A 17287-nucleotide genomic window follows, 5' to 3' on the forward strand; every position below is an offset into this window, starting at 1 on the left:
AACAAAGTATCCCCCTCTCCCCAAAAAGAAAATAAATTTAATTAAAAAACAAATTTTAGAACAAATTGAAAATTCAAAACCCTCCCAGAAGAAAATAGGATTTTATTTAAATACTAAAGCAAAAAAGAAATCCCACTCCAGGATTCCCCCCCCCCCCCCAAGGGCAAGGGCAAACCCCCTTCAATATAGCGGAGACCCCCCCAATGAAAAAAATACCCCTCAAAACAACTCCCCCTCCTTACAAATTTTAATGTCTCAGTCTGGGCCATGACACCCCCCCCCCCTCAGGTGGGCTCCCCTGCCCTCTCCCTCATGTGAAAAAAAGAATTTAAATCAAGTACTGGAACAAACAAAAGTTCCCTTTCCATACGAAGAAAAAAGAATTTAATTAGAGTATGCATTTAGAAAAAAAATCTATAACTCCTCCAAAGAGAGAAGATTTTCATTCATGTAAGCACCCCTATCTGAATAACTATTGGTCAGCCCAAAATAGAACTCAATTTATCAAATATTCCATCTGTTTTCTGTTGCTGCAACTTGCAACACCGCAGATAAGCAATTTTTTAAGGGCTTAAATTAATTTTTCAACAGAGGTGAAAAAAAGCAAGTCGGTACAAATCTTTCACACAAACAAACACAAACATGTGCATTGCCAGCCACTCTTCTTTGATCAACACAGGGTTGCTTTAAAATCGCTCCAGGTAGTGAGAAGTTCTGGTTAGAACTGGTTTCATTCCATGCCATTCCTCCCGATCTCCGATGTTGCAGACTACCACAGTCATCACTGATCGCTCGATTTGGCGCTCGCCAAAGTTTTTTTTTTTTTTTTGTAAAATGTCGCTATTATTTTATTTTTTTAAATCAGGGAAGGGAAAAGGAAATCAGGCCTTTTCCTTAATTCATAGTCCAGTTACACTTTTTACCGTGAAACAGCTATCCTTTGGTATTGTTCTGCAGAATGGTTTTTTTGCTGACCTTTCCCCCCCCCCCTATCCCTTTTTTCCCTCCTTAGTGCAAAATCTTTCTGCACAAACTCTCTCATTCTGCGACAATGTCACCGTGTCGGCAGCTTTCTACCATGGGGAGTCTTCCTAGTATTTACAAGAAAAAACTTAAGTCCTGTATAAACAATTGTTGAAAATGAATGTCAAATAACCATTTAATTCTTAATAGTAAAAAGAGATTAACATTTGGCCACATTTAATTTTTGCTATACTCAAACATGAATTCAACTAAAATACCATGTTAAATTTTGTTTATTGTTTTTTAAATTATTTTTATTTCTCACAATTTGATGTATTTATAAAGTTTTTTGCTTCGCTTGTTCATGATTTTCATTGTAAAAATTTCAAAAATTTATGTATTGTTATTATTTTACTGATTAAATTTATTTTTTATTTATTTGCAGCTTTGTGTTCAGAAACTTAGGATTCTTATTGAAGATTCTGATCAAAACTGTAAGTTCCGATGTGTAAGGTTTTAATAAATGTTCTAGTGAAATAAATATTTCACCATTTCAAAATTAGCTTGCTATAGTGTTAAAAGAAACATCAATTAAAGTATATTTTATGCAAACAAGATCTACTTGAAACTTATCTTAAAACTGTTATCATGTATGGGTAATTTTCTCAACATGTTGACTTTTGCCAGTGACAAGTTAGAAAAATAAAAATTAAATAAGTTTAAAATTTAAATTGTAAAAAAAAATTAGTTACCTTTCCCTTACCTTTATACTTCTAAAACTCATAAAGATGTTTCTAACCTTTTATTTAATTATATAATAATTTTTTTAAAAAAGCAAAATGCATCATTTAAAATAATATTTTATAAATATTTTTAAAATTCTTTAAAAAAAATATTTATATTGCCATAAGTAGTGCAATATTTTTAAGTAAAAAAATATTGGTAGTTTGAATTCAAATTTTGTATGCAGGTACAGAAATGAGGATAAACTGAGAAAAAGCTTTAAAATCCCTTTTTCTGTTCAAGTCATAATAATATTTAACTAGTTGACCCTTGCGGAGCTCCACACTGTGCTTCAAATCCTTTCATGTGGCATTTCACTCTTTAAAAATTTTAAAGAAAGAATATTATGAAGAAGAATTGAAAAAAGTTAACGAGTTAAAGTAAACTGAAAAAAGTAGACTCAAAAAAGAAGACATGTAATTTAAAGACATCAGCAACAAAACCTCGTTAAATCCAACATTGATAATGTGATCATCGCTCACCTTTTGGTTGTACGTATTTTCAATGCAAACATAAATATCATTCAAAGTGTGACTGAGTGACTCGTGAAAAAGCAGTAATTGTGCACGTGAAAAAAAGGGTTGTGGCAAATACTGTCCTGCTCATGCGAGCATCTGACGGGAGAAAAAAAGAAAAATTAAAGAGATATTTATTGGCACGGATTTGAACTGGCACCATTCTGATTAATCGCATGACACTCCAACCAACCGAGCAGTTGTGCCTTTTTGAATGCTATTCATAGAAGCAATGTGTAATAAAAAACAGTAAAAAAGCTTTTTGCCAAAGAAAAAAAAAAAGACCATGCATCTATGTTTTGTCATTATCCAGCATGGTGCGCCTAAAAATTATTCGTAAAACACGGAATTTGATTAAGGAATGAGGAAGATTTTGCGTAGCAATTGAAACAAACATTCTAGAGAAATAATAAAGTAGATTGAAAATAAGTTTTTTGATTTTTGAAAATTGTTACAATTTCACGTAACAGGCTGCTTTAACCATTACAGCTTGAATGCCAGCACATGTCTTTCTTTTAATCGAGCATTTAAAATTCAAAACCAAAACCAGTTGAACTGAATCCATTTTTTAAGTGTTATTTTTCGGAAGTAGACAAAATGCCCCCCCCCCCCCGAAAGCAGAGGGGTAGAAAGTGATTTACAATTGCAGAGTATATAATAATTTTAATATTTTACATCGTATTCGAATAAGTAAGTGTTTACTGGGTGAAACTCGTTATTTCAATTTAGCGTAGTGTTTTTTCATTTATACAAAAGATCGAACACTGCTATGGAAAAATCTACATTTCAGCATACAATGAAGTAGTTTTTCTGCACAAAAAGGATTCCCTTAAGGTCTGAATTTTTAAATCTCGTACTTTTTTTATGCTTACTTATCTGAACAAAGTGAAAGCTTTAAAAAAAAGAAAGAGCACTCTTCGATTAATAGTCAAATTATCTGAATAATCACTGTAGCCTGCATAAAGGAGTCGAAATGCCAAGAAGCATTCCCGTCGCATTTATTTTATTGTCTTACATGTATTATTCGTGTACGTTATGAGTATAATGTCGGACAGCCAGGTCGGGCCCGAAGGTCAGCTAGTTTATAGCCGAACGCTCTACCAAAAAAACTTATTAAAAAAAAAACAGTTTAATTGTAGGGGTTTTTCTGCCCCCCCCCCAAAAAAAATTGGAAAATTGCATTAAAATTTTGCTTTAAAAAAATCTACATAAGAACTACAAGTTGCAACAGCAAGGGGCGCTTTAGAAAAATTGATTTTTAGACCGTAAGTCTATTTTTCATCATTGACCGGCCTGATAAGCTTTAAAATGAGGGGGAAGTTCTTGAAGAAATAAGAAAGATCTCGCATACCGACAGAAAAATAATCCACCGAAATAATACATAAGATAAGATATTGAAGAGAAGTGTTTTTATTTTTGAAAATTTATACAGTTTGTTATTACAGGCTGCTTGAACCATTATGGCTTAGATGGCAGCACATGTTCATCATTTAACCAAATGGTTAAAATGCAAAATCAGTTGAACTAAGTTCATTTTTTTAGCGTAGCTTTTCGAATGTAGTAAAAATGCGACTATCTGTTTTTTGCCAAAAGAAGAAAAAAAAATGTTAGATTTTCCCATCAAGTTGTTTGTAATTTTAATGTTTTACTTCTTATTCTAATAAATATTCATAGTTTAACTAAATGAAAAGCGTTAGTTCAATTTGTGGTAGAAATTTTTTTATTTGTACACAGGTCAAAAACTGTCATTAGAAGAATCTACACATTTCAGTATACGATTTATTTATTTTTCTGAACAAAAAACTATTCCATTGTAGTCTGGAGTCTTAAACCTGATACTTATATTTTCGCTTACATTATGCTTTAGCTCTCTGAACGGAGCCAAAGCTTTAAAAAAAATCTACAATTAAGAATCAATATAGCTACATATTGCATCAAGTTTTTGTAACAGCAGGGAGCATATCAATCAAAAAAAAGTTTTTAACCTCACCATTACCGATTTTAACGAAAATTGGTGTGAGGGACACATATAACAAGATAAGTTATCCTGCCAATTTTTAGAATTCTACTTTAAAAATTTTACAAAATACAGGCTGTTAAAAAACTGAAAAAGTACGAAAAAAAAAGTTGTGACATTCAAATGACTGTAACTTCCCTCCTAATATATCATTTATTTTATTTCCTCACTTGTATTATTTATTGTTTTTATGTGTTCATGTAATGCATGATATTTGTCTTAATTTTTTGATGCAGATCGTCCGGGCCAGGCCCGAACACTCGTTCTTCTGGTTGCCATTCCAACGCTCTGTCGGTCACACAGCGCAAGTTAAACTCATAAATTTGACCGAAAACCTCAGTCTGGTGCTTTAAAACAGTCTTTTTTGACAGAAAAAAAAAAAAAAACAATTTTTAAACCATGGGTCTATTTTTCGTTATTAGCCTGCACGATAAGCTTTAAAATGAAATGTAAATCAAAGAAATCTATCAAGAATTGACAAAGATCTCGCGAAGAAACAAAAAACAGGCTACAGAAATAATATATAAGGATAGAATGCATATCACCTTCAAATTTCAGAATATATCTTGTTTATTTCGCCTAAATTGTCTACCATGTAGAAACGGGGAGAAGTTGGCATAAGTGGCAAATTTATATGACACATACGAGGCATATGTTTAAAGTAAGTACCGTTTTGAAATAAGAAAAAGAACAAGCACAGGCAGGCCAAAGAAATTTATTGCACAAAAATGTACCACTCTAACGCTATTTTTCGACATTGCTTCTGTTATTTTCCAAACATTTGTCATAGCGTGGTACAGGTTTTCGTGTGCCCATTCGGAAAAAGTTGCTGCCTGTGTAGTTAACTAAAGGGTAACATATTCTTTGAGCTCATCATTGATGTTGTGCCATCAACCGCCATGGAAAGACTTCAGGTGCCGAAACAAATAAAAGTTGCTGCGAGCGAGGTCATGGCAGTCCAGAGGATGTTCAAAAAAATTCCAGCCATAGCCTTGTAAGAGTCCTCATTGTTGATTACACAGGCGGCAACTTTCTGCGAATAGGTATACAAAAACCTGCACCACACTATGAAAAATACTTCGAAAATCACAGGAGCAATGTAGAAAAATAGCATAAGGGTGGTACATTTTTGCCCAATAAATTTCTTTGCTCTATCTGTAATTGCTCTTTTTTTATTTCAAAACAGTATTTACTTTAAAAAGTGCCTCGTAGTTTCATTTTCAGGAAAGCTCTGTTTATCTTATGCACTATAAATATATTGTGCATATGATAAACACAATAAAGCTATTTATAGTGTGTATTAATAGTGCAGGGAGAAGCTATTTATAGTGTATATTATCTATTGCGATATAAATAGTCTCCCCCTTGAAAGTCCTTGAAAGATGTAATAAAATATCTATGTTCTTGTACACTGTCGTACAACATCTAAAGGGATTAGAAAATGTATTTTTTAATAATATTTTAGTTATTATTTACTATTGTAAAAAAATGAGGATAATAGTATTGATATGAGTCAATCACAATGCATACCTGGATACTATTTTCTGTCAAATAACTTTAACCAACTGACCAACTTTTTTTTAAAATTGTTTTAAGGAGTTATAGTATGTTTCTTTGTTTTATCTTTAAGTAAATTTTAGATATTGTGAATTTACTAATAAAATATTAACTATCGATGGACTCGATGCATAATGCTTACAAATTAAGATAGTTTCACAAAAAATGCAGGTGTGCCCTCATAAACCTGACACTGATTTGCTTTACAGGTTTTTTTTTTAATTAAAAAATGAAATATGAAATTAAAAGCTCATATTATGCATCTGTTTTAAACTATAACTTAGTTGGAATAATTATACAGAGGTTCATAATTATTCTAAGAATAAAAGAAGGAAACAAAGTTGTTAAACTTACAATGAAAAAATTTCACAGCACCAAAAATGCAGTTAACTTTATTTATTTATTTTTTTTACTGTTTTATTTTGCTCTTGTTTGTTAATGAAAGCTATTTTTAAACTCTAAATATTTCAAACAACTTAAAAAATATTGATTAGAATATTTCAATTTTACTTTAAAAATAGTAATTAACTGCTAAAATTTTATTCTTATTAGTTTCAAAAATGTATGATGTAACCAATAAAACAACCAATAACTTAAGATGCAACTAAATATTTTTAAATCCAATGGTATTGGGCAATTCCATGTCAGATCAATCACCTTCTTTTAACCTAATAGAAAGCTCTAGTCTTTAACTTTACAATGGTTTTCAAATTTTTATTCTACTGTAATTAGGATAGAACGATAGAAGTTAGTCATTTGCATGTCACAACTTTCCGTTTATTTCGCACTTTTAAAGTTTTTAACAGCCCTGTATTTCGTAACATTTTTGAAGTAGAACTCTGAAAATTGGCAGGATTACTTATCTTGTTGTATGTGTCCTTCACACACAATTTCATTAAAATCAGAAATGGTGAGGAGGTCAAGAAGGTGACTGACCTGACATATGGAATTCCTCAATGTAAAACATGTGAACATTCTTGATTTTTTTTCAGTACCTTGCCAGTGTGATCCCAGTCTAAGTTTTGGTGTAGTGGAAGAAAAGTGTTAGAGCTACAAAATATATTTTTTTAAAGAAATTCTACGGCGGCATGTTTTGAGATATTCAAGGTCAAAAGTCACGATAAATGACCTTAAAACTTAAACCTGTCGTAAGAAAGTCATGTTTTATATCAATAGAAAGCTTTATTCTTTAGCTTTACAAAGGTTTTTGAATTTGTGTTCTACTATAATTAGGAGGGAAGTTACAGTCATTTGAATGTCACAACTTTTTTTCATACTTTTTCAGTTTTTTAACAGCCCTGTATTTTGTAAAATTTTTAAAGTAGAATTCTAAAAATTGGCAGGATAACTTATCTTGTTATATGTGTCCCTCACACCAATTTTTGTTAAAATCGGTAATGGTGAGGTTAAAAACTTTTTTTGATTGATTTGATGTGGATTTACCCATTATGCTTAAATACTTATCAATATTCTTAATTACTATTTGAAATTCAAGAAAAGAATTAAAAAAAATGACATAACCAAATAAATCAAGCACACTAAAAGGTTACAAAACCACTAGGTACTTACTGTCACTTGAAATTGCCTATGCGGGGGGGGGGGGGGACAGAGATGAGAGGTACAGAAATGACAAAACAGTAGTTTTGGCCCAAAGTGGGAAAAACTTTTTTTAACTTTAATTAAACTATTCATATCTTATAAGAGTACGTAATTACACTTTCAGCAAACCATTTGTTTATTTATTTTTTTTTTTTTCCAATTTCTTGGAAGATAGGTAGGGGGACAGAGGTGACATTGAATAAAGTCACACGTGGATTTTTCCAAGCTCACAGGCCCTTAAAAATGTGTTACCCTGTTCAAATTTTGTTTTTCTGCTGAGAAGAACATTCTTCGTATTCTGGAAGTTATTGTTTTGCCAACTAGCGCCACCTATAGAACTTTACTACCATTTTTTCTGCTTGGGGTAGAATTAACACAAAAACCTGGGAACATATACAAAATGATGTGTTTTTCAAATTGTATAAATAAAGAATTTTGCTGTGGCACATTCCATTACACAGTTATACTATATCATAATGCATATGTATTTATTTTTATGTCCTTTTCATAACATAGTAATTTTGTTCAAAAGTTGACTAATGTGTGTTGAGGACAAGGGACAGAAATGACATTTCGCCTATATATATATATATATATATATATATATATATATATATATATATATATATATATATATTAGGGTGGTCCTTATTTATATGGGAAAAAAAAATTCGGAATTCAACAAGTGACGCCCCCTAGTTTTGTGACACTATAATAAAAAGTAACGTGTGTAAAATTTGAACTCGATCGGTCAATAATAAGACCTGCCCCTAGGCCGTTGAACTTGAACACTTTTGATAATTTTCCTTCAAATCTTCGAGTTTTTACTTCAGACCCAGTACATCGTTTCTCCTAGGTTTGCAAAATATTTTTACAGTGAGGCAGCACTAAAATTAATCTTTTAAATTACTTTATATCATCTAAAGATTTTACGTTGAATAAGAATGAAATAATGCTTTAGAAACTTTCCTTAGTCGTACGCTTTTCTCAATGTATCTCGATAGTGTGTATTTTTTTCCGATAGTCTTTGACGGTCTGTAAAATAAATTGCTTTGTGACTCATATTTGGTAAATTAGTTGTGAAATTCCTCGATTAATTAATTGTACTCCTCTTTCAGTTGTATCATTCACAATTTTCAGTATTTTAACAATCTCTCTTCCCTTTAAATAGCTTCCTTCATTTTGCCGTGAATCAGGATCAAATAGGAAAAAATCTTTTAGTATTTGTAACTTATCAAACAGTTTTATTGACTTGTAATTGATTCTATAAAGAGGAAGATCTTTACTAAGAAAGTATTCCAAATCATCTACTGTTTTCTGAAATTTGTTAAACAGTCATCAGACACGTCTTCCTTAACACAAGCATTTTTTGGACTAGTCTTTTCCTATCTTCAAAGTTAATTCCTTCATCCAGTACGGACAAAGCTACTAGTTTATCCCCCAAATACCATAAGTGATTTATGAATTTTCCAATTACTGCTTCTGCTGCATGTTTGTCGTTATTTTGCACGCTGCTAGTTTTTCAGACATATTATATTATTCAAAGGAGCCTCGATTGGATTGCTGCGAAAAACCATATCTTCATACAGCATTTAATTGTAAAACAGCATTGAAGGACTTTCTTTTCATGTAAGGTCAATTTAAATTGTTTCCTAAATATAAAAATTTTCAAACAAAAATTCCTTTTGCTACCCATGTGGCTCAGGGATAAGTTCCAAGTTGCCAAAAACACATCCCTGTAGGAGGAAATTCACCAGGAAATATTATTACAGGTAATGAGAATTCTCTGTAATCTTTCTCAATTCTGCTTTTTACAAACAATAATATGTCATCAGCTTCGTCTTTTGGAATTTAAGTGGTATGTGTACTTGATTGAAATGTTATAAGTTCTGAATGATGGCGATCTTTCCACAAAATTGTGAAGCACTTGAATAATTGAATATCTGATCTAGAACTGAGAAAGGCAAGAACTTCTTTAAGGACACACTCTGCAGTGCGATTTCAAGTGCGTGATGATGGTAATCCAAATGTAATATATCACCGTTCAGTTTTTGCTCTAAAAAATTGCATGCACAATTTATACGGTTTTTATTGCAAGTCATTGTATCAAACACTACAGCTAGAACAGTTAGCAATAAAAAGCCATCATCTAAGATATCATGTACAATTGAAGAAATATCTAAAGCATTCCGAGTAGCTGTTCAATATTAGGACCTGAAGCTGTCACAGTAATCCTGTCGGCGTTCTTTTTCCAGTTACATTTGGATGTAGCTTTGTATCCAAGTGAATAACTACAAAATCTAAATTTAAATTCATGAAATTTAATTTTACCTCTCAAAGATTTTCTTTTGCTCTCTTAAGGAATCTACGATTGATCACCAGGTCATTTGGATTTAAATTTACTGCATCTACATAGGCTGTAAATAAATGAACATCTTTATCCCTAATATGGCATTTGTCTAACAGTGATCGAAAGGCGAGCAGATATCAATAGTTGTCAAGCTTTTTTGCATTGTGGTAAACCAGCTGTAAAAAACAAAAGTTCAACAGGTTAGGATAGATACCCATTTCGGTTTCTAAATCTTGTGAATCGCAAGAATTGGATGATAATAAAGGACTATGTACTGAAATAGAAGAAAATTAATTTAAAGTATAGATTTTTACATTGTTCCGATCTGGATATTTTTTAAATTTATATTTTAGCTATGGAAAACACAGTATATTTTTATATTAGGAGTAATCGAGGATTTTTCAAAATTTATATTTTAAAAATTAAAAATTGCACAAGCATTTAGGTATGTTTATAACTAAAGAACAGCGATTTAAAATATAATTGCAATTACTTATATTTATAGCATTGAAACCTTGCGACTCTATTTTCCACACCTATTACATACACAGAGAATTTTGTAAATCAACACCCCCAAAGCATGGAGGAGGCAATTTGTTGTTGTCAAAGGTCGTTCATTAATGGCCTAGGCCATTAATTAATGGCCTATAGAATCCCTTGTGTCCATCTTGAGGGGAAGAAGCGTTCCCCTGCCGCTTGGTTGGAACAAGCGCAGAAGAGCGGTGCGCTTGACCCAAGGCCATTGGTGTGCATTTTATTCTCTGTAACATGTTAAATTTTACAGAATGAAAGTGAGAGAATCGTCGGTCTGGAAGTAGCAGCACCTATTGAGGTTCAAAATTACTTTGAATATAAGACGTTAGAATATTTTTACATAAAAATGAGAAAATCCGCAATTTTTTCTTCGAAACTCAAAGAAAGGGGCCTTAGGGGCAGGTGTTAATATTCATGGATTGACTTTAAATTTTGCAAGGATCATTTATTTGTGCAATGGAACAAATTGAGGGGGCGTCGCGTAAAATATCTGCAACTTCAAAAATAAGGACCACCCTAATATATATATATATATAAATAACATTAAAACACAAATGTGGCTGACATACATTTTAAATACTCCTTGTGAGTATTTTAAGTAAAATATGTCATTAAATATTGAAAATAAATATTTAGTTAAAAGATATAGCATTGGGACACAAAAGCTAATGAAGTGATAAAATCATCCATATATCGTCTCCACGGAGCAAAAAGAAGGAGACAAATGTCCTATGAGTTTGCTAGTGTAAAAGTGGCAACGATTTTTCCCCGGCCTGAACAACTCCACAGCAAAAAGACTCCCTACTTGCTGCAGCTTGCACTGTTTCATATGATGTTTTTCATAGTTATAATAATGTAAAAAATCACCTGTAATGTAGTAAAAAACATCATTAGTCCCTTAAGATTAAGAATTCTTAGATGCAAATCAATTTTCCAAAGATATTTCTGGGGTAACTCATTTTAACTTTCTAAAAACTTATTTTTCTCAATTATATCTTTAGACACTTTTTTGAGATAGTTGCAGGGTTTTCTGTTCAATTTAGTCAAGTTTTGGACAATCACTATTTGCTCTTATTTTACACGTATTTTTAAATGAATAAAGATTCTCGGAATTTTTTCGATTTGGTTGTCAAAAAGAATGCAAGAATAATAGTAATAATAATGATAACAATTATGTCTAAGCAGTAAGTGATTGCATCAATAAAATTATGACAAATATCAGCTCAAAGATAAGTAAATAAAACAGTAACATTTATTTTTATCTGTTGAAAGTTGTGAAAGCAAAAATTTATTTTGCTTTAATTAGTTCTCAAAATATGCCATGAAATTTGCAATTAAGTAAAAAATAAAGTTTACGTAATTAATTCTACTACATTCTTAATCCGTCAATTGTTTAGAGGAATAGAAAGATTCCGACTCGTAATAAATAAAACATCGTACAGCGCATATTGGTAGCAGATGAATTCTGCAAGTTAGTAATAAAAAATAAAATACATTTTTCCATCAAAGTACTGCACTAACTTCCTGTAGATGAGTTCATTATATTAGCCCCTTCTTACAACCAATTTCCAGTAGTTTTTTCTTTTTTTGCTTAAATTGCTGCTTCAAAAGAAATGAGAAACTTAGCATTATTTACATTGATTTGCTGCGATTGTAGGGGGCCGTTTGATCGACAGCGTAATCTGAAAAAAGTGAACAAATGTTGCCATCTTCTTCCTCCCTGATCCTCGCCTCAGAGCAATCATAAGACATCTAACCCCACAAATGACAGCAAAATATCCTTCTTTGTTGTGAGGCGACAATATGTATTATATCTCAAAGGTGTTTTTTGTGACAACATCATAACTTCTTAAAATATTCATTAAACTTCATATGTAAGGCATCATTTTAAAGATTTCCCCCCACTTTCCGCAAAAAATAAATAAAAAACCGACGTTGTGGCAGTTTTTCGAAAAAATCTGTTTATTCTGTTTTTTTATTTAGCATTGCTTTAATGTGAAGCACTCTATGAGGTTGGCTGTGTAGAGCGGTCTGTTAGAGTGTCATGCTAAAAAGTTTTTGTTTTTGTGTTTTTTTCCTTAATACTTCATAACTCTACAAAAGTAAGGCATAATAAACATTTCTCATCGTGACTGTTTTTAGAAAAACTTCTCTTATAAGAATCTGATTTTTGAATTACTGCTGTCAAGTACAAATGCTTTGCATGGGTCAGCCATTTTTTTAAAAATTTGTCATGAAATGTTTGCTGTGCTGTATTCTATGTCTGAATCATTTTCAAATTTCAATCTATCTAAGAAATGAGTATTTTGCTTTTAAATATATATTCACTCAATATTGCTTCATTACGATTTTTCTCTTCATTGAAATAATTTGATATTCTCACTTTTTCATGTATTAAAATATTTTGTGTAACTTTTCATTCTGTTTTGGTATAGTGAAATATTTGGGATTGCTAGCTATGTCAAAAATCTTAAAAACACACCCAAAAAGTGTTCAAGCTCATAAGGACTTAGTTTTGCAATGTTTGGATGATAAAGATGAATCTATTCGTCTACGAGCTCTTGATCTTCTTTATGGCATGGTAATCAGCATTCAGTTTTTGAATCAAATATAATTGTTTCTTTTCAAGTTCTGTTATTCATGAACTATTAATTGTAAGTTGTTGCTAAAAACTTTTCCAATTTGTCAAAAACAAATAGTACACTATAAATGTTTAGTTTCATTCACATTATTTTATCTTAGTGTTGCAGTGCAACATAATTTACTTATTTTCAGTTTCTAGTGTTCACACAGAATATACTTTTGTTGTTAATATCTTCATTGTATGCTTCATGTTAGTTTCTAATAATTAAATGCAATTGTTTAAAGTGTTTATTTTCTTAAATTTAAATGCTATAGATTTTTATGAAATTGACCAGAAATAAAATAATACAGTATTTATTATTCGATCTTGTACATCATAAAGTACTTAGTGTAACTTGTCAAAAAAAAACCTTATGTATACTTGCAGTAACCATTTTTTAAAGTATCCCTTGTGAACCTTAAAACATAATTTTTCTGCAAGTGTATTTACAAATACTAAACTGCTATAGAAGTTTTTTTAGCATCAATGTGCTTCAATGCTTACTTAGATGAAACTGGAAGTAAGTAACTGCTCTTGATTGCATTTTATTTATTTTTTATTACAATTAAACCATGTTGAGAGTGTACCTAAAGCATTTCATATCATTGGTTTAAATTAAAACTCCTGGTTCTTATTTCTTTGGAATGAAAGATGACCCAATAAAAATGTATGTGACTTTTATTTAAACTCTGTAAATAATATAATAGATGGGCTGAAAAGTTTATAGGCTGACATATAGATGATGTTAATAGATTAAAATCCACATTGTTTTCAGTCAGTTCCAACCTTCAAAAGATTAATTTGTAAATTTCACAGCTTTCGTACACCTAGTTTGTGAGATATAGCATTGAGAGTGAAGCAACTTTCGTTATTGTGCAAAAAATTGATAACAAGGACTTTCGTGTGTTGATGAAGCATTGCTTTTTGGAGAAAGAAATACTGTTGAAGCTAAGGCTTGGCTTGATAAGCATTATTTGGAAACTGCACATGGTAAATCAACTGTTGAGAAGTGATTTTTGAACTTTAAACGAGGCAATATGAGCATCGATGATGACGCAGTGGATGCCCCAAAGAGGCTGTTACTTATGAAAACATCGAGAAAGTTCACACAAAAATTTTAAATGATTGGAAATTTAAGTGAAGTGGATGAAAATATCCTAGACTTTTTAAGATATCAAAGAAACGTATTGGGCACATCATGCAGAAATATTTATACATGCAAAAGTTGTGTGCAAAATAGGTAGCGCACATGCTCATAATCTTATCAAAAGCAACAACATTTTGATGATTCGGAGCAGTGTTTAAGGACATTCAACCATAATAAAGTCAAGTGTTTTGGTCGATATATTACTATAGATACCCTTCCGAGTGCAATTGACAGTCAGCTGAATGTTCTGAACGCAATAAACCAAATCCAAAGTGTGGAAAGATGCAGTCGACTGTCAAGGTTATGACATCATTATTCTGGGATACACATGGTTTTATATTCATCAATTATCTCAAAAAGGGTCAAACCATCAACAACAATTTCTACATTACATAGTAAAATCCCGAAAGTAACCCCCCTATCGATTATAGCCCTCCCCCTTTTTTTGTGGAAAGTGAAATTATTTTAAAATCCTGAATATCCCCCCCCCCTTTTTCACCTGAAAAAAAATCTGATCATCTTCATTTTCCACTCCCTCTAAAAAAAAGGATAACATTTTCTGCTTTACTTGAAAAGCAATTACAGAGGTTTAGTTCTCCCCCCCCCCTTCGCCCCCATGTGCAGGTTTTCTTTTCTAAAAAAAAAGAAAGAAAGAAAACAGAATGATTTGAACAAAAAAGAAAAAAATGGTCTCCACGGTTTATTCCTTCCAAAATGTTTAGACTCCTTTTGATGCAAGGGCGCCTGTTTTTTTTGTTTTTTTTTGTTGACAGTATTACAGCAGAAATTTATTTGACTGTACTGCTTTTTATTTATTTTAGAAGGAGCGTTTTTGTTCTGACTTGTGAAAATGAACAATCTTCAACACGACGCCATTTTGAAAACGTGGCGCCATTTTGGAAATGCGTTGCTTAAAAAGTAGCGCGAAACTTAAAAATAACCTTTTTTAAAGGCAGAATAAAATAATTGAACGAGTTAATGATCATCAGAAATGTATATTTCACAAAATCAAATAAGAGATTCGTCTCTGTTTGCGTTCGCGAACTTTGCAAAGCTCAGTTTTCGAAATTACGATCTTCGTAACGAATTGGCGGCCGTGATTGCGATTTTTGCTTTTATTCTGAAACAAGAACGTTAAGATTTTGCTTCTTTTACTGTAACCTAATTACATTCAGTACATGATGAATTTTCAAGCGATAAATTATAGGGATTTCGCCAACTAAGGTACAAAATCCTTTCTTTTGAAAAAGATGGCACCCACATGCAATTTTTTACTACTTGAAAATTAGGACAGGTTTTTATTAATTAATTTCTCACTCTTCATTAATATTAACTCTTATTTACTTATTTCTTTTCTGACTCTAAAATTAATTCTACTAAAAACAATTATTTTGGCTCATTTTTCAAAAAAATCTCGATTATAACCCCCCTTTCTGAAATTAACAAGTTTTGTTTTGAAAATAGGGGGGGTTACTTTCGGGATTTTACGGCAGTGTTGTTGGAGCGTTTTGAACAATGAAATCATGAAACAACGGCCGCATTTGAAGAAGAAAAAAGTGCTGTTAATCGAAACAATCAAATGAAAACTATGGCATCACTGCATAAATTAGGCTATGTATCACTTTTCCATACACCGTATTCTCCAGATCTTGCCTCCAATGACTTTTTCTGGTTTTGCAGACCTCAAAAGGATGCATCTCCGAAAGAAATTTAGCATTAGTGTAGTGGTAATCGCTTAAATTGAGGCCTATTTTGAGGCTAAAGAGAAATGGTACATCAGATGTAGTATTGAAAAATTGTATGACCACTGTATTTGCTGTATCGCCCTCCAAGGCAACTATATTAAACAATAAAATCAAATTTTGCCCCCCAAAAAAAATGTTTTACTATGTTAGCCTACGAACATTTCAGCCCAACTCTTATAACTATACGTCTTCAAAATGTCCACCTTCATTTCTAGGTATCAAAAAAGAACTTAATGGAGATAGTTAAGAAGCTGATGGTGCATATGGATAAAGCTGAAGGAACTCAATACAGAGATGAACTGCTTTCGAAAATCATTGATATATGTTCTCAAAACAATTATCAGTATATTACAAATTTTGAATGGTAATTGTAGATGCATTTAAACATTCAATTTTATTATTTTCTTTTAGCTTTATGTAGCTAATGAGTATTTGACTTTAACCCATTTTAACTAATTCAAGTTTCATTTACGTTCAGTTGCGCGGCAAAAAACCTCTCAAATACTTCTTCCACTATTTTTGCTGATTCTTATGTAAAATGACCCATGAATCCAAATTTGAGCACTGTTTCCCCCCATCCTATGTGACTTTTGGAGATAGTGTGCCATATTATTTTCAGTTTTTAACAGTTTAACTATTATATTTATTTGAAGCGAAAAGAAGCATTATATTGACCATTAACATTCTTCTGAGGGGTTAGAGAGATAAAAAAATCAAAAGTCAAAATGTTTGTAGCAAGTTGAGAGACTCATGGGTGTATTCCCTCTTAAAGTATTTAAGGAATCGGAAAACAATTTTTTTTCTGGGGATTTTACCTGATTGCGTGTGCTCGACACAAAGGAGGGTAATGTCTTTATGAGTCTATGTATGTATGTATGTATGTATGTATGTATGTTTGTTCCTATGTGGCATTGTAGAGGCTAAACGCCTTGGTCCAATTTTGATTACTTTTAGGTCAATCAATTTGTCTTAACCTTGGGAGTGTCACTAAGGACATGACAGTAATCAAAACTCACAAAATCAATAACCAGTCTCTATAGTGTTAGTTCGGGATCGTGTCATACGCTGCCCGCGTGGGACAAAAGCAGGTTGTGTTTTTGCTGTCTGAATTTTTTAATTACTAAGTCTACAAATTTGATTTTTATCTCTAACATGTTGCATTTGTTTTTGTTGTGATTCAGGGGAATGAGTTTCGCAATGTGTACTTCCTTGCCAGGGCCCTTTTAGTTTTGCAAGAAAGATTTGACTGACTACGATTCCGAGCTCGCGTCATCATGAGTTATACAGGCTGTTTATATAGCTGTGGTTGATTTAGTTCACACATTTTTGCTAAAGGTCAAACATACCTAGCTAATACAGAGTTAGGTCCCTAGAGGGACTTATTATCAGTAGTTTAGACCACTGCAACTTACTTAATAATCGTCACGATGTAAACTCCATCAATAAAATGACAA

At 31.9% G+C, this 17287-nt stretch overlaps 1 protein-coding gene across 1 annotated transcript in view; it reads left to right on the forward strand.

Annotated features, from left to right (window-relative positions):
* LOC129231871 (AP-3 complex subunit delta-1-like) overlaps positions 1 to 17287 on the forward strand; it is a 189039-nt gene that overhangs the window by 99333 nt on the left and 72419 nt on the right. Inside the window, exons 11-13 of the mRNA XM_054866261.1 lie at positions 1409 to 1457; positions 12754 to 12899; positions 16049 to 16197. Coding sequence (XP_054722236.1) covers positions 1409 to 1457; positions 12754 to 12899; positions 16049 to 16197 — 344 coding nt within the window. The remainder of the gene's footprint in view (positions 1 to 1408; positions 1458 to 12753; positions 12900 to 16048; positions 16198 to 17287) is intronic.

The sequence above is a fragment of the Uloborus diversus genome, chromosome 10, assembly GCF_026930045.1.
Source record: "Uloborus diversus isolate 005 chromosome 10, Udiv.v.3.1, whole genome shotgun sequence".
Classification (NCBI taxonomy): Eukaryota; Metazoa; Arthropoda; class Arachnida; order Araneae; family Uloboridae; genus Uloborus; species Uloborus diversus.